Below are 21,193 nucleotides of genomic sequence, written 5' to 3' on the forward strand. Positions count from 1 at the left end.
ACGTAGCTGAGCCGCTGTCTGTGTCCAGACAAATTAGCTCTGAACTAATATCCTCCTGACAGGGTTTAGGATATGTTTCTACAGTAATGGTTTGTCTATTCATAATGGGTCTTTTATGTTGGATGTTTTTAGCGAAATTCAATTAATTCTTGATGTCGGATGACTTGGAATTGTGTGGTGGAAGACGTATCAGATAGGCACTGGTGCTGACCCTGTCAAGAATTTATATTTTCCATTAAACCTTTTGCTACAGCTCAAATAACGATTCTGTATATTCTGCCCCATCCTGATTGCTGGTAATTACAGTCATGTGACATTTAGAGTCTGAAGTGTATAAATTAAAATGCTTTTCTTTTGTAGTTCTCCTATAGGGACTGCAGCTGCACTTCTCTTGTCTAAAGGTAATTTGACTATTGAGGCTTTTACAGACTTCTAATGGCCTCCTATTCATTTGCATATTTTATGTATTACAGAGCTTTACAGCACGACTTGGGCAATTAAGCACTTGAGCGATTTCTCAAGGGTCCCCACCTGGACCTGAACCCAAACAACCCCTACATCTCTCTCAAGTGCATTCATATCGTGAGCATTTATCTTAATAGAATTCATTCTCAAATTCACACAGCATCACCAAAATAGTTTGAAAACGGCATCAGTCTGATGGGGTGCTGGAGTGATGGAAGAAGAATGTGTGTTCTTAGCCTGCCCCCTGCTGGTAAATGGAGAACTACACGTCAGTAGAAATGACTAGGGCTGGGACTTTTTCCTGCTCAGGTATCCAGGAGCTCCTGTGGACCTCATTTTATTTTTTAGCCTCCAGTTAGGGATATGCTTTACTTGACCATGTGACCTCTGGGATATGTTTTATTCGACCATTTGACCTTACTAGGAGTAAATCCTGGCTGTGGACATGGTCCTGTGTCACAGTGTCACCTCCTCATCCATTTCAACAGACAGATTTACTACTGTCTTCTAAGAGTAAAGGTGCTGTGTAGGTCAACAAAAAGACTGGAGTTCCTCTCTACCATGACCCTTCCAGTAAGGAGACGAGAGACAGGCTGTGGTGAGGTTTTCTTTACCTGCTGGACATTGTTCTCTCAGACTCAGGAACACCATCTGTTATTACCTTATGAGTTGATTGTGTAATGTACTGAGAGACAGGTGTTAACTTGTTCACTGGGAATATCATCACCTTCTCTCATCATCCTTTATTTGAATATACTGTTCCTTCCGTGAGACACGGAAGGGCAGAATACCTCAGGTGCCCATCTGGTTTCAGAGGGGAACGTTTCAATTCAACATATTGTGTTCGTAAAGCAAATAACTTGAAAGTCAGCGGGCGCTCGATTAATCATGCCCTCCAGCGTTGCCTGATATATCAGTGAAATGTTTGAAGTTACCTTATCAAGGTGGTGGCAATAGTGACGTGAAGTGGGTAATTAAAACCGCTGGCAATTTTAGATTTTCATTTAGATTTCATATCAGTCATCAGTCATATTTCTTATGATCATGCGCTGATAATATAGAAGCAGTAATTGTAAAACAAAACATTTAACCCAAATGATCATTTATGAATACACCATTAGTTCTCAGCAGTAGAGTACTGATATAGCAGATATTGATTGAGCTCTGAAATACATACTGCAAAAACAAGTGTCATCCACAGTCAGTAAGCTAAGGTAGAATGGTGTAATTCTATTTAATAATAGCAGACTCGTTTCTGAAATCGCTTGTCTTTTCCAGTTATTTTCCTTTATTCCCTGCCTTCATCTCAGAGGACAGGCCAACCAAAGCAAAGCTCCTGGATTCCTGAGCAAACCACTATGCGCCTTGGCCCTGGTAGCGAGAGTTTTGAATGTTGTTGTAACTGACATCATGTGACTGACTACACAGAGAACAGACACTGTTCACTGAGGACAACGGAGAGACGAAGAGAACCCTGAAATGCTATACTGCACTGTAGTCTATTGTATGTGGAGTGGATGTATTTGAAGTGGGCAGATATTGGTGTTTTACTCTTGTCTGTGATGAAGCTGTCAGACACTTACTGTGTATACAATATGTGGCATGCAGGTGGATTCTAAGACCGAGTATGATGATAATGAAGATGGAGATGATGATGGAGACGTGGTATTCTTCACAGTGGTGATAGTCTCAGCCACCATCGTTGTCTCTGTGTGAGGTAGCAATAAGCCTGGGGACGAGGTTACGATATGACCATGATGACCATTATGCTAATGCTGATGGAAACCATATTGGAAACGACGGTGACCACGATGATGATGATGATGATACTGGACAGCTTTTACAGGTTGTAGACCAGCTGCAGTCAGTCTGGTGTCAGCTCTGCCTCAGCCAGTAGCACAGTGAGCGGCAGGCCAGCCACTAACAGAGCAGCCATTCCCTAGGTCTTGATGACTTCCAGATGACAGCCCAGACAGCCTGGCCAGAGAGAACTCAGCACTCAGTCACAGACAGAGAGAGAGGGGGGAGGCAGAGATTAGGGAAGGGGAGGAGAGGGAGAGAAACAGACAGACAGAGTGGTGGAGAGGAAACGATGAAGCAGTTGCATATGAAGTGGTTTAGCAGTGCTCCAGTCAGCGTTCTTACCTCATTGTTTGTACACAGCTCTTTCCAGCTGGGACCTGGCTGGCTGCTGTGATTGGCTGGGGACTGATCCACATTCGCATCCCAGGGAGACAGACAGACGACAGGTCAGTGTGTGTGTGCTGGGCCGAGAGTCAGCATGATGCATCAGTGCGGTCTACTCATCACTGTGTTCTACTGCCAGCTGTACCTGGCTGCTGCTCAACACTGGAGGAAAGGTAGGACACCTGAGCACCTCACAGAGCTTAGACTGACTTCAGGTCAGTTTGAGGGGTCCACATAGACACGTTCATAGAAAGTTCATGGTTGTTGTGTAGACGTTCTCAGAACTAAGAGCAATAAGAAGTAATGACCTGCATTTTGGAATCAAAGGAAAAAATAAACAATATGGTTATGTATTAAGTATCGTTGTGTGTTATCATAACTGAACGTTTTGCTGCCAAATAGATTATTTAGGTGGAGTTAAGTAGGCTACATTTTTTTATGTAGACTTTTTTCTGATGTGTTTACAGACTTTTATGAAATGTAATGTTTTTTTGAAGAAAAGACAAATATTTTGTTTGCTTTGCCAGGGCTGTGGGCGTTAGGCTCCTGTATGTATGTGATTGTGTTGATGAGAAGGAGAGAAATGATCTTTTCTGAATATCTTTCAACAAAGTTCCCAGGGAAAAACAACTTCAAGTGCCTCTTTGTAGTTGGGTCCAAACATTTGGATCCACATTCACACATTTTCCCTCCCTCCCACACACATCAATGTTTGGTTTCTTGGAAATGTTGACTGCCGAAAATAGGTCCCTCCGAATTAAGGAATGTAGGAATTAAGGAATGTAGGATTTACATGTAAATCACTGAATCAGTCACATGATGTTGAACTTGCTTCAGGAAACGCAACTTAGCTCAGGTCTTTGCTGGCAGATGAGATCCAGTCATATACAGTCGTGGCCAAAAGTTTTGAGAATGACACAAATATACATTTTCACAAAGTTTGCTGCTTCAGTGTCTTTAGATATTTTTGTCAGATGTTACTATGGAATACTGAAGTATAATTACAAGCATTTCATAAGTGTCAAAGGCTTTTATTGGTAATTACATGAAGTTGATGCAAAGAGTCAATATTTTCAAGACCTCTGCAATCCGCCCAGGCATGCTGTCAATTAACTTCTGGGCTACATCCTGACTGATGGCAGCCCATTCTTGCATAATCAATGCTTGGAGTTTGTCAGAATTTGTGGGTTTTTGTTTGTCCACCCGCCTCTTGAGGATTGACCACAAGTTCTCAATGGGATTAAGGTCTGGGGAGTTTCCTGGCCATGGACCCAAAATATCGATGTTTTGTTCCCCGAGCCACTTAGTTATCACTTTTGCATTATGGCAAGGTGCTCCATCATGCTGGAAAAGGCATTGTTTGTCACCAAACTGTTCCTGGATGGTTGGGAGAAGTTGATCTCGGAGGATGTGTTGGTACCATTACGTTATTCATGGCGTGTTCTTAGACAAAATTGTGAGTGAGCCCACTCCCTTGCTGAGAAGCAACCCCACACATGAATGGTCTCAGCATGCTTTACTGTTGGCATGACACAGGACTGATGGTAGGGCTCACCTTGGGGATTCATCAGAGAAAATGACTTTACCCAGTCCTCAGCAGTCCCATCCCTGTACCTTTTGCAGAATATCAGTCTGTCCTGATGTTTTTCCTGGAGAGAAGTGGCTTCTTTGCCTGCCCTTCTTGACAGCAGGCCATCCTCCAAAATTCTTTGCCTCACTGTGTGTGCAGATGCACTCACACCTTGCATGCTGCCATTCCTGAGCAAACTCTGTACTGGTGGTGCCCCGATCCCGCAGCTGAATCAACTTTAGGAGACAGTCCTGGCGCTTGCTGGACTTTCTTGGGCGCCCTGAAGCCTTCTTCACAACAATTGAACCGCTCTCCTTGAAGTTCTTGATGATCCGATAAATGGTGATTTAGGTGCAATCTTACTGGCAGCAATATCCTTGCCTGTGAAGCCCTTTTTGTGCAAAGCAATGATGACGGCATGTGTTTCCTTGCAGATATCCATGGCTGACAGAGGAAGAACAATGATTCCAAGCACTACCCTCCTTTTGAAGCTTCCAGTCTGTTATTCGAACTCAATCAGCATGACAGAGTGATCTCCAGCCTTGTCCTCGTCAACACTCACACCTGTGTTAACGAGAGAATCACTGACATGATGTCAGCTGGTCCTTTTGTGGCAGGGCTGAAATGCAGTGGAAAAGTTTTGGGGGATTCAGTTAATTTGCATGGCAAAGAGGGACTTTGCAATTAATTGCAATTCATCTGATCACTCTTCATAACATTCTGGAGGATATGCAAATTGCCATCATACAAACTGAGGCAGCAGACAAATGAATATTTGTGCCATTCTCAAAACTTTTGGCCACGACTGTACATGATGTGACTGTGCGGATACGAGTCTGACATGATCAGATAAAATAACACAAACTTTATTAATCCCAGAGGGGAAACTGGTCTGTCAATCAGTCATGTGTTCAGTATCCATTAGGAAAATATTATTACATCCATGTCATACTAGTACTAAGCTTATCTACTGTATGGCTATTGAATGTCAGGTCACTTCTATAGATCACATCTGAATATTAATGATTTGATAGAGGGGACAGACAGTGATTTAGAATTGGGGACAAACTGTAAGTGTAGCCCATGTGACTGTCTCTGGCCCATGTGACTGTCTCTGGCCCACTGTGTCCCTCTGACTGCTGCCAAATTCTTCCCCAGCTGTTTTGGCTGCAGCAGCTTGGAAGAACATCTGCATATCTGACTTGATGTATTGTTATCCCTTCAATATTGAGACACATCTTGTCCCATATTTGGAGCTCTCAGGTCTTCGGTCCACTGGGAAAGTTCTAATTAGGACATATACTTAGCTTGCTCCAGTGTGTGTGCATTCTGTGGAAAATATCAGTTTAGACATCACAATGCAAATATGTCAACTGGTTAAGCAAACATCATTCATCAGTTGTAGTATGGCAAATGTTCCTGACTTTGGTTTTGGCTCTGACTTTAATCCAAATAACCATTACTGTAAACCTGGAGTACAGTGACCTCTGGTTTGCCTGCTTTTCTCTAGTCACGACACAATTCCAGCCAAGACCATTTAGCACTGCTTGTAATGAATGGCTTTGTGTTTTCCCCTGGCTCATTGCATGTGCTTAGAGGGAGATTACAAGTTCCCTGCTTGTCTGTGAGGACACAGGGGACAGTGTCCTAGCAAACACTGATTATTTAGTCTAGCGCTACAGTGGGCCGAGAAGCACGAGCGATGATTGGTTTCTTCTAGCTTTGAAAACTGAGATCTGCTTTCAGAGGTGGATCATCCACTTTAAACCAGCAACCACTTATTCCATATGTGATCGGCTAGATTCGGAAACCGAGTCTACTGTGCATCAGATGACTGTGTTGGCCCGCTGAGCTAAAGCCTAGGCATTACACAAGTCTTCAGGTCTCAGGCAAGGTTACACATCACATGGGCATTGCACGTATATGTTTCTTTGTGTTGCTGTTGTTCTGCTGAGGTGAAAAGAAGGTTCCCTCCTCTTCTTCACTTCTGACTCGAGCTTAACACAGTGGACTCAACTCATCATCTGTGTGTGGAATTCCAGCTCCACCTACCTCCACTTATAGATACACACTGGAAGGCATCAGGAAAGGATGTGCTGCTGGATAAAAGTCAACATTGGGGCTTAGGCTTTCCAGTACATACTGGATGAGTATCTCACTTGGATGCACAGTAGCACATATCAGCCCAAATCTAGGTGAAAATTATGACGGCAGTGTCTGGGATTCCTCGCAGCTGCTGTATGTATGGCACCTGTGCAACTACTGGGTAAACCCATACAAATTGCTGGCTGGTTGGAGCAGCCATTTTGGAGTTAATATCTCCACAGTGGTACAGCATCACCTTAACATCAAACGATTCATGGAAAAAGAAGCATGGAAATGAACCTCATAGACCTCGTAACCTCACTGTTCACACTGGCTCTGTGCCAATAAAAGTTGTTGTCCCTATGGGTGTGTTCTGTATGCTTATACATTCCAACGCTGCTTCTTTAACCCTGTTTCTGAATGGGGAGAATGTGGCAAGTGTTGTCCTGTCGAGAGTGTGAGGCCTTGGTGGCCGGACGGTTAGGAGTACAGTGGAGGGGGACTGGGAATAACAAGAGCTGATCCTGGATCAGAATCCATATGGAGTACAGTCGGAGAACAGTAGAATTGTGCTGGGTGTCAGTTGACCAGAAGCTTATTCCTGATCAGTTTCCATTGAGAGGGCCAATGTTTAAACTATGACCCTCATTAAGCTCAGTGAGCCTATATTTCTCTTGGCTCAAACAGCAGTGATTGGATATCTGGCTTAGATTAGTAACAAGAGCACGTTCTACAGTAGTAGGGAACTAACCAAGCTCAGAAAGAATGTCACTCTCTGACAGGTGTTGTATCTATGAGAGAATGAGTAAGCTATGGTGTAAGGTATGGATAAACAGTAGCCCTGTGTGTTGTGTTTCATAAAGCTAAGTTACAACCGCATTGAACTCTGAACTGTTGAGAGGACAACTTATTTTACCGCTAGTCACGCTGTGTTCCTACCATGACCTTTCTGTTCTGTCCAGGGCCCAGGCATTCCTCAGACAGACTGAAGCACTGCATGATCGATGGTCTGTTTGTGTCCATTTCATACATGCTCCGACTTCCAATCAAGCTTCTTATTTGGGCGTTGTCTGTCTGTACCTGACCCTTCAACCCAAAAGCACATGGCCCTGTACTTTCAACACACAGTCAGAGTTCCTGCCAGGTATTCAGGGCTGTAATGGAAAAGAAAACAAATAAGGTATTGAGGCAGAGATGTTGTTGCAACAAACTTTCTTTGGGTTGGGCTGGGTCATCTCTAGGTTATGTTAACAACATTTCTCAACGTGTCATATTTTTCTGTTGAGGTCAAATACTTGACCACAAGAATGTCTCTATGTACTGTAGCTGTCTCTCAAACTGGTGAAGGGTATTAGCATGTCACTACTGTGACTCCTGCCTCAAATCATCCCCTCACTGTTAAGAAGCTCAGAGTAATACAGAGAAAACACTGTTGAAAGAAGCCGCTCAAAGCCCCATTATCTCACTTAATGTTAATCAGGCCTAGGTCATTTTTTAGAAATTAGACGAGTCCTTTGTAGATATAATAACTACTACATCTCCCCTACAGGTAAAATAATAGGTGTGAAGGAGGTGGTTCAGTGAATGGCCTCATCTGAGATCAGAATACCTGCCTTAGCTGCATTTAGCTCAGGAGCTGCCTTTAGCTCAGCAGTCTTGTGGTATGCAAGAGACCAAGGTTGGAACCCAGTTGGTAAGCTTGTGTCCAGGTGTTTCTCTGCTTCTGCTCCTGGTTAGCTCCCCTTATAAATGACAGAGCTGCCTTAGTCTGCGGTCCTGAAGGCTGAGAGAGGGGGCTTTTATAAGGAGCAGACCACAGCTCCTGAACTCTCAGGCCTGCTGCGGCACATATGCCTTGACACTTTGAAATCTGACCGCCCTACCCTATAGCCAAGCCCTATAGACACACCTGGCTCTTTGAAAAGAGGGGGCATCTATAACGTGGGACATACCTGAGATTACCGGTGTCAGAGGTTTAAAGGTTTTCACCCGGTTTCACATAGGGACATCTGCTGCAGTTTACACCCTAGTTGTCTCCCACAAACCTGGGGCTAGATAGTTTAACCTACGTAGACATGTTTACAGTATGCAGTAAGTGTAGGATTTTACATGACCTATAGCCACTGTGTCAATGTATTTGACTATATTGTATACTGTAGACCTATGCCACTGCGTAAATACTGCAACGTGTGCTGAGTTTGACTTACCCCCTGGTCTCAACAACGGCAACCATATTCACCCGCTCAACGGGAAATTCTGGATCTATTGTATTTCAGGCCTTCTTTTGGTTGCCATTGGTTTAATGAGTCATTCAACTACTCCAAATGCTATCTCCCCTCTTCTCACTTTCTCTCTCCTTTCTCTTCAGCCCTTTACCCATCAGCTTTTAGAGTGAAGCGTGGCACACACTCATTGGTCAACCCCACCTTCCAGAACTCTGTGGAAGATGTTAACCTGCTGTTTGAGGTGAGTCAAAAATAGCCATCGCTGCTTAAATTACATTAATGAGCTTAAGGGGGATTTAATTCATTGTGAATGTTACATGGAAACAAGAAGATTGTTGTCAGATAAAGTGAAATCTTCCACAAACGTAAAGTTTTATTGCAGGCTCTCAGTCTGTAACAGTCTGGCTCTTCTCTCCGACCCACAATGAATCATCTAGAGACCCTCCTCTCAGATCATTTTGTCTTTAATACTTAATAATGTTCTGACAGTGAACTCCATATCCCAGAGGCCCCTGCTTCTTCTCGTTGTTGAGCGAGGCCATATCCACTGTGGGCACAACCCAGATTCATCCACACATATTACAGCTGGTGTGTTGGAGCCCAAGGAGCAAACATTATGTCTGGACATATACCGCTCAACCATCCTCCGCTCTGATGTTCCAGTGGAAAACATGGACACAGAGGTTATAGGTTATTGAATCTTTGTGAATCTTGTGGGGTAGCAGCAAAACATGTTGCATCAGAATCAATGCCACTCAAGCTTTTATATTCGCCATTGCTTCTAAATAAAATATCTTAGGCATAACAAGTCAAAAATACCTGAAAGCTCATCTCTTGTGCTTTTGGGAAGAATTCTTAACTTTCAGAAACTCTGTTAGTTACTTAAGTGAGTTGTAGGTCGCAGAGGGGCCCCTTTCTCCATACTGTAGCAAACTCTTCTATCAGTCCTTGTCAGTGCCACATCTCAAATCGACCCCTAGACCCTGCACTTATGGAGATCTGAGAGTGCATAGGGTCTAAGGGTTGATTTGGAATTGGGCATTACAGTATGGGAAGAGGCTACATTTCTACTGTTTGTTATGACAGAACTCAGAACATCGCTGAGCAAACAACGGAAACCAAGAAGTGCGTGTGCAGTAAGCAAAGTTGGAGAGCTCTTGTCTTCAGCAGTGGGCCTATGTGTGTAGGTGTGTGTATCCCTCAGAGTTCCATTCAGAGAGAGAAGTGAAAGTTAAAGACGAATTGAATGTTTGACTCCTCTTCTCCTACTAATTGAAGAGCTGAAACATTTCCTGTTTGATGTGAATCTTGTGGGTACTACCGCTCGTCGTGCTGCAGGGACATGGAGGTTGGAGGTGGGAAGGGCAGAGGCAGAGAAGCTGTAGGCAAAGTGAACAGTCCTCATGGGTTCAAACTTTCTGAATTTCATACAGTTGAACTTGGGCAACGAGAGTCATGGTTGGAACAGGAACGTAGTTTTGACCTACTGGGAAAGGGAAGCTGAAGCCTTAGGCAGCAGTCGTCATCAGTGTGTGGGTAAAATCACTGGGGAAACCAAGCCAGGAAAAAAAGCCATATTACAACCTATGTGTTGTGAGAATTTATTTGGTTGCTCTATGACCTGTTAGTTCATATGCCTTGCCACCGTGATATATTGATATAGGCCTAAGGCCGAGTCAATAAGAAGACACAGTAGCAGAATAAATTCAACCACACATTTGTTTCATCACAAAACCTGAGAGCATCCTCTATGCGGTGAAGTCCACAAAGCATATTGAATGTAACCAACAGTTGCATGAACTACAGCATGGTCAAGCAAAATAATGTTTCTGGAATTTTCAGACTACTTAACAACTATTTATTTAGAACCACGGAGAGTTACTGCAAGTCACAAAGAAAACTGGAGCTGCCTCCACTATTCCAGCACCATTTCATCTTCAACATTTCAACATCATCAAATCACCTATGCTTAGTCTAATACAGTGACAACTAAAATACACCAAAAACAATCTAGTCCAATCAACGTAATGTGGCGTACAGCAGGTCAGCCACCAGGGGGAGACTCGTCGAGGCGATGGCTCCATCTGCTGGGTGTGCCAGGTCTCGACGGGTTCTCCGGCCAGGACTAGTTGGCGCTGATTGGGAGTTGGTGAGTAATCAAGGGCTGATTGGTCACAAGCTGTGCAAGGCCCATAAAGCTGCCAGAAGGGCAGCACACAGGGAGAGAGTGGGGGAAGAAAGGACTCCCGTATAGTTGGGGACGGTTACAGAGGGAACAGGAGTGAGTGCAGTTGTGATCCCGATAGGATACCGCAAGACCCGGAGCCCAGAAGACGGTATCCCGGAGAGGGTCTCATAGGGGATTTAAAAAAAAAAAAGTGTATTATTTAAATAAACACCCTTGAAACCGAGTTTATCCTACTCTGTCCGTGTCTGATCTGTGTCAACGTCTTGACCAAACCCCCTGGTCTTCCATAGTAAGCTAAATATGATGTGGCTTCCCATGGTTCTGATTTCTCTCTCTCTGTGTGTGCGTGCGCGCTTGTACATGCATGCAAGTAGAAAAAACACATTGACTCACCCTACTTGTAGAGAAACGCCAATGCCATCCTCTCTTTCATGTTGACGAAACGGTCTATACAGTACATGCTTTTATTTTTCGTTGTCCTAGGCTACCGGGCTAAAATGCTTACTCGCAAGCCTAACTTCCTTTCATGGTCAACGTTAGCTAGTTAACATTAGCCTTCTACATCTAGCTACATATTGAACTTCCATCCTCTCAGGTCAAGGGCACAATGTATGAATTTATCATTGGATCAGAATCGCGGTTATAATAATTTGCCAGTATGATGAATATATGATGTAAAACAAGTCCACCGGAGAACAACACAATGAAATGTAACAATTGAAGTTGTTTTTTGTCAATGATGTTTGGGTCTCAATGTGATAGAAGTGAAGCCAAATCCAAACTGGCTTCCCCTGACACTTTCTTTTGGTGTGCCAAGACCATTAACAGTTTAGCTCAACACTGATTGGCTAATATTTTATCATTTTTATCAAGGGAGGCCAAATGCCAATTTTTTTTTGACCAGACATCATCAGATAGATGGCCTACATATACAGAGAGAAAGGGGCGCAGTTTCACTCGCTCTAATGCTTTCTCCGGTGAGATACATTCCGCCTCTTGCGAACTGAAATAAAATTCTCAAAGACCGAGACAAAAGATTTTTTTAAATTACACTTTTTTTCTCTGACAATTTTTTGGGGAAGCCTGGCTTCCCTTGGCATCCATGAATACATGCCAACGGGAGTCAGGTTACTCAAGGTAAACTGTCCCTCTATCCATGGAAGGAGCAGAAACTTATTTTTAAGGTCTTAATTATTGAGTGTTTAGTCCGATTCAACAGAGGAATAAGGCAGCAAACATATTTTTAATGTATTGTATGACCCCTGGTGGTAAGAGCTTGACTTGTATTCCAGTTATACCATCGGTGGTGCATGAGGTGAGTTTCACCATGACTGTTGGGAAATCGCTCTGTTCATCGAATCATTCAATCAGTCAATTGATTAAATCAATCAAACAATCTCAGAACATGAAGGTATTGAGATGACAGATGGACATATGAAAAGTGGATCTGATAGAACCTGTAAAGAATCTAATACAACTGTGTCTGTCTTCTAGATCCTGCTGGCAGGCCTGCAGATCGAGGGTGAGGACAAGCCCTTCGTGATCCCAGACATGGAGCTGGCGTCTCTGAGGACGGTCCAAAAGCTGGAGGTTATCTGTGAGGACGTCCTGCCCAAGAGACTATCCGAGATCAAACGTCTGACCTCCCACCTGTCCCAGCGCAGAGGTGCCCTGAGCAGGGAGGACTTTGAGCGCACAGTGCTCACTATGGTGTACACTGCCCAGACTCTGGCTCATACCACCTCCCAACACCAAAAGGCACTGTGGGGAGACGCCCTGCTGCAGCTGTTCAGGGCCATACAAGAAGATCTGACGCCTCCACCCAGGACACCTCAGCACAACTAGTGTTATGGACATGTGGACACATTCTTTTAGATACTGTAATATACTGATTATTTTATACTGTAACACAAGTCACTTTTTGGCAAAGAATTTGAAGGATGTTTTCTATTGAGTTGTATTGTATTATCAAAATGGCTGTTCTGATAATGTAATATGTTTGGTTATGATCAAATTATATGATCTAATCATATTGAAAGGAGGATGTGGGAAAAGGAGGGATGTGAACTATATCTTGTTCATGTTCTATCTACCGGATTCCGCCTTGTTCCAGGACTTCAGACGTAATCAAACATTTTAAATATTTTATCAGTCACTCTGTCATCGTGATTCATACCAGGTCTTTATCAAATCTTCTGTCAGCTGTTTATCACAATCACATAATCTTTCCCCAGCACAGTCCCATGGCGAAAGGGAGCTTCATGAAAAAGTTGTCCTATGAGGTGCAGAAATATTGTATTGAATTGTAACATTGCTTTGGATGAAGACAGGGCTATCAATTTGCTCAGCTTATTTCTCTAATTGATATTATAATAAAATAATGATCAATATATATATTTTTAACTGTACCATGTTATGACCATGTTATGATCCAACCTATCCTGATGCAGGACGGATTCACAGGTTTTACGCACCAACAATACTTTTTGGAGAGCACTATGGTCCTCTTTTGATATGGCCTTGTTCTGAATATGTGCAAATGAGGGATATGGCTATAGAATGTTCACTCACATTTGCAAAAAACGTGGGGAGGGATTTGCCTCAGTCTCAACCAGTTTTTATTTTGGAAGTAGAGGATTTTAGCTGCTCTAGCCTGCAGGGAAGATGTCTAGCTCTCCTGGTGGTCACACATAATGGCAGGGGTGAGTCCAAGCCCCATGCTCCTAGTAGAGCCCACTAGAGCCCTCATTGATGAGAAACTACAGATTGTGGTGAAGAATGTTTTTCCCTAAAAAATAAGATGACCCTTCGTTCCTTTCAGCGCTCTGATGGGAGGCGTTCGGCCATTATGCCAGTGATGAAACAGGGATGGTCAAAGGCAAGAACAACTATGTTTTTGGGCTTGGGTTCCTACTTGTTGTTTTGCCAGATGTTACTATTTATGGTTGTTATACTTCATGCAATTTTTTTTTTTTTAAAGTACAGTATTTTGACTTGTTTATCAACTGTACAAATTGCTATAGTAAAGCAACTGAGTTGTGTTATTGTACTGTATCGTGTGTGAAGTTGCTGAGGACATCCGTTTCAGCGGTTCTTATGTGGGCTTAGAGTCCATGGGCTTACTGTGGATCATGAGGCCAGTGTCTGGCAGTGAAACAGGACTCCGGTGTACACACAAACACATACCAAATGACATAAGATATGCCTCTGCTCCAGTATGAATTCTGAATTATTTTCAGTTAGCTCTCTCTTCATAGTTGACTGTTTCTTTTCTCTCTGTAACACTGTAAACAATTATTTTACAGGTGCTCTGTAGACACAACCCTATTATCCAACATATGTTTTGATAATTCAGCCCAGATGTATGGTGTGTATAAGTGACAGCCATGTTTTCCCTTTCAGATTGTCCCTTGTGTCAATAGCTGACAAGTACAACACGTGAGTGTGTTTTAACCTATTCTAAAGCAATGGTAAATTACCAAATTTGGAATGCACTGAAATTATAGTTGTATTTTGCTAAAATCTCTAGAAATATGCACAAGATGCACTTTGATGAGAACAACCATTTGATCTGGAGAGACATGATCCAGCCCATCACTGAGAGTGGCCCTAAAGTAGAGGTGATGACATCTTTCAGACTGCATTGTATGCACACTATACTGTATGTATTTGTACAGTGAGGAACTGACATGTGTTTGGGCCTCTTTTTTCACCCCATAGGTCAGGAGGTTAAAGTGTCCATTACTGATGGTCATTGGAGAAGCTGACCAGAACTGTGCCACTGCAGGATGTAAGTACTGCACATTTGAGTTATTTAGTAGACACTCTCGTCCAGAGCAACATACAGGAGCAATTAGTGTTAAGTGCCTTGCTCAAGACATATTTTTCACCTAGTCACCTCAGGGATTCAAACCAGCAACCTTTCAGTTAATGGCCCAACACTCTTAACCACTAGGCTACCTGCCACTACCTGATAATGCATACATAGACCTATATTGATTACAGTATAAGTTGGCACACTAAAAGGCCTATCCCAGATATCACCTGACCTCTGACCTCTATGCACAGATGCGCAGTACAGTATGTTGGAGAGGGCAGGGAACGGTCACCTGCTGACAACTGTGTCCTACCCTGGGGCTGGTCACCTGATCAAACCTTTCTACTCCCCTCACTTCCGCTCCAGCACCTTCCTTAGGCTTTACACCAAGAACAGGGTCAAAGGTGAGGGATTTTACAGACCATCTCTCATCTGCTCTGACTTACTGTACGGCTAGATCAAGGACCCAGTCGATAGTATCACTAGACATTACACATTACATTACAAGTCTCTGAAAGGGATTGTTTTTCATTAGTATTTTTACCCTACTGTAAAACTGTGATGTGTTGTTGCAGTGATCATGTTGTGGGGAGGGAAGTCCAAATGGAGGAGGATCCTGGAGTTCCTTCAGAAGAACCTGTACCAAAGACAGGACCCCTCTGTCCCCTCAGAGCTGTGAGATCCTCCTGGACTATCTCCATTATAGTTGTCGCTTCTCTAGCTTCATTATCTGTCAGGGCCCTATTCTTGAAATTAAAGAGAGACAATATTGGTTGGATTTGTTTTTACTCACCAGGTGGCAGCATTGTACAGTCTCTTAAATGACTGGTCTGCTGCTCGTAGTTAGTAGTAGTCAATGTCCTGACAATGACAAGGAGGAAGAAGAGGAGATGGTCGACATCCGCCTTTCATCAAAGTCCTTATGGGGAACCCTTTCTGTTTAAAGACCTTGGGTCAGACCTTGGCTGCTCGGTCATGGTTGAGTTGCGGTCTTCTAGCCAGCCTGGTTTGGATTCCAAACTCCTGTGAGGTGATATGAAGTGTTATTGATATCAGCTGAGTTGGAGAGAATGAACACCGCTGCCTTTAACTCTTATCAACTGCATAACTTTTTTTTTTTTGAGATGTGACCCATATATTCTCACTTCAGATCACTTCATTCTGGCAAAGGGGACCGATGGCGTAAACATCTCCATGTGTTGCTCATATATTAAACCAATAGCCTGGTCCCAGATCTGTTTGCGCTGTGTTGCTCCTATGGTCATTGTCGTCCCAAACATCGTCATGCACAAACAGAGCTGGGACTACGTAGGCTACTAAACCAATGCCGTCTCTAGTGATGAAGGATAAAATCCCAATTTGGCAACCTGCCGTGCTATTAAACCAATGCCTTCTCTAGTGATGATGGGTAAATACCCAATCTGGCATCCCGCCGTGCCATTAAACCAATGCCTAGTGTAGTAGTTTAAGAATAAATACCCAATCTGGCATCCCGCCATGCCATTAAACGTTTACAGACTCAGCGGAGATATCCCACTATCTCTGATGGGTCTAGAAGCATTGTGGTGTGACTTGCCCCCCCCCCCCACCCACTATTATTATGAGGAGGAAGTAATCCAGCGCCTGTATCCCAATCATTCAGACACGCTCCGGCTCCGCCATGGAAACATTCCACTGGCAGCCCTCAGCACGGCCCATATGGACCAAATTCTCTTTTGAACTCCATTGAAAGAATATGTTCATGTTGTGAGCCCGAAAAAAAGGGAGTAATAGATAAGCGATTTTAAAAGAAAACATTTCTATTACTCATTGTCACACATGGCGTGGCCTCAGTGTATCCAACGCCATTACACAGTATGAGGAGGGTAGTGCCTAACCCATAACAAACAATACTTTAACAGCCTGCATGAACTCATGAGATCAGCCTGATATTAAATTAACACACACCACTACTTGGAATCATGTCACCAAGAATAGATAAACTACGTCTCAAAACAGATCAAATAAATAAAAGCTTTTAGCACATTTAGGTATGCCATGCGTTCATTTGATTGGGTTTAATATATGCTTCTGTCGCTGTTTTTTGCCTTAAAACTGAGTATCACAGCAGACTGTCAATCTAATTCTTGCCAAGCACTTGCCCGTTTGAGTGTGGTTCTTGGTGACGGCTTCTCTCCAAACCCATAATAATCAGTAACCGAAGCGGCCACATTTATCACAGCTCTTGGAATTCTGGCATTCTGCTCCATGTTCCCAACAATGAATTTGTTGGTGCATAGCACCCCTGACACAGTCGATAAGCGATGGGAGATCGTTGTCAAGGAGGGAGTGATGAGGCTTAGGCATGAGGTGGTTCTCTCTTCTCCCAAAGCTCTTATCTAGTATTGTTATGTAGAGGTGCTGGGTTTCATGAAGAGTTCTGGTATTGTTGTGTAGAGGTGCTGGGTTCTCATGATAGTTCTGATATTGTTCTGTGGGGTACTGGGGTCTCATGATAGTTCTGGTAGTGTTGTGTAGAGGTGCTGGGTTCTCATGAGAGTTCTGGTATTGTTATGTAGAGGTGCTGGTTCTCATGATAGTTTGGTATGTTTATGTAGGTGTGGGTTTCATGATGTTCTGATATTGTTCCGTGGGGTGCTGGGTCTCATGATAGTTCTGGTAGTGTTGTGTAGAGGTGCTGGGGTCTCATGATAGTTCTGGTAGTGTTTGTGTAGAGGTGCTGGGTTTCTCATGAGAGTTCTGGTAGTGTTGTGTGTAGTGAGGTTGGGTCTGCTTGGTTGGGTCTTCGTTTGTAGAGGTGCTGGGTCCATGATAGTTTGGTAGTGTTGTGTGAGGTGTGGGGTCTCATGAGAGTTCTGGTATGTGTTGTGTAGAGGTGCTGGGGTCTCATGAGAGTTCTGGTAGTGTTGTGTAGAGGTGCTGGGGTCTTGATAGTTCTGGTAGTGTTGTGTAGAGGTGCTGGGTCTCATGATAGTTCTGGTGTGTTGTGTAGAGGTGCTGGGTTCTCATGATAGTTCTGGTATTGTTTTGTAGAGGTGCTGGGGTCTCATGATAGTTCTGGTATTGTTTTGTAGAGGTGCTGGGGTCTCATGAGAGTTCTGGTATTGTTGTGTAGGGTGTTGGGTTCTCATGATAGTTTCTGGTAGTGTTGTGTAGAGGTGCTGGGGTCTCATGAGAGTTCTGGTATTGTTATGTAGAGGTGCTGTTTCTCATGATAGTTTTGGTAAGCTCTGTTTCAACACCACCTGCAAGGGTCTTTAACTCATTTTGTCCTGGTGTAATCCTACCACAGGTGCTGGCTTCCAAGGGATGCTCTCCAGCGTCTGTGTGTGTGTGTGTGTGTGTGTGTGTGTGTGTGTTGTGTGTGTGTGTGTGTGTGTGTGTGTGTGTGTGTGTGTGTGTGTGTGTGTGTGTGTGTGTGTGTGTGTGTGTGTGTGTGTGTGTGTGTGTGTGTGTGTGTGTTGTGTGTGTGTGTGTGGTGTGTTGTGTGTGTGTGTGTTTTAATAATATTTCCCCATTTACACTACCATTCAAAAGTTTGGGGTCACTTAGAAATGTCCTTGTTTATGTAAGAAACAATTTTTTTTGTCCATTAAAATACATCAAATTGATCAGAAATACAGTGTAGACATTGTTAATGTTGCAAATGACTATTTATGGCTGATTTTGAATGGAATATCTACATAGGCATACAGAGGCCCATTATCGAAAACCATCATTCCTGTGTTCCAATGCACGTTGTGTTAGCTAAGCCAAGTTCATAATTTTAAAAGTCTAATTGATCATAAGAAAAACGCTTTTGCAATTGAATGTTAGCACAGCTGAAAACTGTTGTTCTGATTTAAAGAAGCAATAAAACGGGCCTTCTTTAGACTAGTTGAGTATCTGGAGCATCAGCATTTGTGGGTTCGATTACAGGCTCAAAATGGCCAGAAACAAAGCACTTTCTTCTGAAACTCGTCAGCCTATTCTTGTTCTGAGAAATGAAGGCTATTCCATGCGAGAAATTGCCAAGAAACTGAAGATCTCGTACAACACTGTGTACTACTCCCTTCATAGAACAGCACAAACTGGCTCTAACCAGAATAGAAAGAGGAGTCGGAGGCCCCGGTGCACAACTGAGCAAGAGGACAAGTACATTAGAGTGTCTAGTTTGAGAAACAGACACCTCAAAAGTCCTCAACTGGCACCTTCATTAAATAGTACCCGCAAAACACCAGTCTCAATGTCAACAGTGAAGAGGCGAATCAGGGATGCTGGCCTTCTAGACAAGTTTGGTAGATTACCTCCACGTTTCTCTCTACACCAACATTTTTTATCTCTACTGAACACACCCAACAGTTAGTGCCCAAGGAGCAACAGCCTTATCACGCACCCACACTGCCCCTTACTGCCCAGTCCCCACAATAGACTCAGTGTATTAGCTATGTGGTTACAGCAATCTGTTTTTAATAGACTCTCTCACTTTGGACATTGTGCAAATGTATCTGCCATTCAGCCAGTTCATCACAGGCTAGGGTTTCTCTCCCCTTGTTGCTTGGCATCTTTATGGAGGCGCTTATCACACAACTGATTTTTCTATTGGTTGTCGTCCAAGGAGAAGCTCTAGTGTGATTTTCTTGGAAAACGTAAGGAGATAACTGTGAGTAATGAGTAAACAACTGGCTCCATGAGGTGTGCTGACTGGTGGAAAACACCTTGAGAATATACACTGCGCTGTTTAGGTCCTTGGCAGATTTCCATCCTAGCATTTTCTCTGTTTATTTAAGAATGAATCATTAAAAGGGTAATCCGAAGATGAAACAATAATAAAGCATAATCCCCGCCCTTGTTTCAGTAATACATTTAGCTGTGGGATTGGGCTGGAGAAATGTAACCACTCTCAAATTCATAGACAGAGCTATGGATGCAAGGACTGACCATCCATGATATCAAAATTACAGTTTTAACTTTGTTTTGAGGCTATATAGTGTTTGTTTATATTACTTTGTTTACGAACATTGGAGTAATCAATACATGAATTAATCATTAATGTATAAGTTCAAAAATGCATGTAGCAACTGCAGATTGCCCCTTTAAGTGACTATAGTATCTGTGGTCAGCAGGCTCTGTTTTCTCTGTAGCCATCTTCGTATGGTTTTAATGTGCATCGTACTGTTGTGTCAACACATACAGGGAACTCAGTGTTAGGCCTCGACGTACGGGGAATTCAAGCGTTTATTTCTCACAGAGTAAACCGTGAAATTAGGTGCATCAGTGTGCACATACAGTACCTGTGTGCTTGCGTGCGTGCGTTCGCGCATTCGTCTGTGTGTGTGTTCCCCTCAGACGTGCTCCAACCCACCCCTGAGCTGCCAGTCACCAGAGGCAGCAGGGCCATTATGTGTGTGTGTGAGTGTGTTCAGTGTGAATCTAGCTGTGAAGACGCGTGTGGCCCTCGGGGAGCCAACCTGACCCTGTGAGACGTTTAGTCAAACTGCTTATCCTTCCATTTCAACACGCCATCTGATTTGTATTTCAGGGGAATGTCCACCTACAGTATGATGGACCTTAGGGGTATGACAGTCTCCACTTGATGACATCAGTAAGAGACACATGTAACATAGCCTCCCTAGATCATCCCTTAGTCGTCACCGGTGGGTGGTGGTGCCTAATGGGAGGGGTGCCTTATGGGAGTTTTAAGTGGTATCCATCTGACAAACATTGTTTGACCTAACACGCCCCAGGCTTTATTCCACAACGGGGAAAGTATGTTCACTTGGATCACATAGTAGAAAGTAAAAAGCTGTTGGCTTGGTGAATCCCTCTTTCCCCTCCTTTCTTGTTAATGGTGTTTTTCAGGGGAACAGATGTGTTGACTGAGTCACATAAGGACTCTGCAGATGCTCTGGGTTGAGGAGTTGAAGCATTCATGTCCTGGAGAATACATCACACACAGTAGGAGGGAGATGATGTGGTGATCAATGTGTCCACATGAGGATTCATGTAGAGAGAGAGAGAGGATACAGGTAAAGAGAAAGGGGGATACCTAGTCAGTTGTACAACTGGATGCCTTCAACTGAAATGTGTTTTCTGCACTTAACCCAACCCCTCTGAATCAGAAAGAGAGAGAGAGATACAGTGACTTCGGAAAGTATTCAGACCCCTTGACTTTTTCCAAATTTTGTTACGTTACAGCCTTATTCTAAAATGGATAAATAAAAATCTTCAGCAATCTACACACAACACCCCCATAATAAAAACAGAAATACCTTATTTACACAAGTATTCAGACCCGTTGCTATGAGACTCGAAATTAAGCTCAGGTGCATACTGCTTCCATTGATCATCCTTGAGATGTTTCTACAACTTGATTGGAGTCCACCTGGGGTAAATGCAATTGATTGGACATGATTTGGAAAGGCGCACACCTGTCAATAAAAGGTCCCACAGTTGACAGTGCATGTCACAGCAAAAACCAAGCCATGAGGTCCAAGGAATTGTCGCTAGAGCTCCGAGACAGGATTGTGTTGAGGCTCAGATTTCCGTAGCATTGAAGGCTGTCAAGAACACAGTGCCCTCTATCATTCTTAAATTGAAGCAGTTTTGAACCACCAAGACTCTTCCTAGAGCTGGCCACCTGGCCAAACTGAGCAATCGGGGGAGAAGGGCCTTGG

The 21,193-nt window shown here is 43.5% G+C and overlaps 2 protein-coding genes across 2 annotated transcripts; both read left to right on the plus strand.

Moving 5' to 3' along the window:
• The first annotated feature begins 1,580 nt into the window (after positions 1–1,580).
• On the plus strand, positions 1,581–13,112 carry LOC111982460 (protein FAM180A). Its single transcript, XM_024147849.2, has 3 exons — positions 1,581–2,825; positions 8,676–8,773; positions 12,215–13,112. The coding sequence occupies exons 1-3, from the start codon at positions 2,747–2,749 to the stop codon at positions 12,563–12,565; spliced, it is 528 nt and encodes a 175-aa protein (XP_024003617.1). The 5' UTR covers positions 1,581–2,746; the 3' UTR covers positions 12,566–13,112.
• Positions 13,113–13,637: 525 nt separating this feature from the next.
• LOC112081380 (bile acid-CoA:amino acid N-acyltransferase-like) lies at positions 13,638–16,169 on the plus strand. The gene is made up of 5 exons (XM_024147850.2): positions 13,638–14,158; positions 14,250–14,340; positions 14,441–14,510; positions 14,789–14,941; positions 15,113–16,169. The coding sequence occupies exons 1-5, from the start codon at positions 14,085–14,087 to the stop codon at positions 15,214–15,216; spliced, it is 492 nt and encodes a 163-aa protein (XP_024003618.1). The 5' UTR covers positions 13,638–14,084; the 3' UTR covers positions 15,217–16,169.
• Positions 16,170–21,193: the final 5,024 nt, after the last annotated feature.

This window comes from Salvelinus sp. IW2-2015, linkage group LG3 (genome assembly GCF_002910315.2).
Source record: "Salvelinus sp. IW2-2015 linkage group LG3, ASM291031v2, whole genome shotgun sequence".
NCBI classification, from domain to species: domain Eukaryota; kingdom Metazoa; phylum Chordata; class Actinopteri; order Salmoniformes; family Salmonidae; genus Salvelinus; species Salvelinus sp. IW2-2015.

Coding starts and splice junctions, on each gene's coding strand:
- LOC111982460 (XM_024147849.2), top strand. CDS start 2,747: ATGATGCATCAGTGCGGTCTACTCATCACTGTGTTCTACTGCCAGCTG. Junction 2,826..8,675: donor TGCTCAACACTGGAGGAAAG/GTAGGACACCTG, acceptor CTTTCTCTTCAG/CCCTTTACCCATCAGCTTTT. Junction 8,774..12,214: donor ATGTTAACCTGCTGTTTGAG/GTGAGTCAAAAA, acceptor TCTGTCTTCTAG/ATCCTGCTGGCAGGCCTGCA.
- LOC112081380 (XM_024147850.2), top strand. CDS start 14,085: ATGGTGTGTATAAGTGACAGCCATGTTTTCCCTTTCAGATTGTCCCTT. Junction 14,511..14,788: donor GAACTGTGCCACTGCAGGAT/GTAAGTACTGCA, acceptor CTCTATGCACAG/ATGCGCAGTACAGTATGTTG. Junction 14,942..15,112: donor CACCAAGAACAGGGTCAAAG/GTGAGGGATTTT, acceptor GTGTTGTTGCAG/TGATCATGTTGTGGGGAGGG.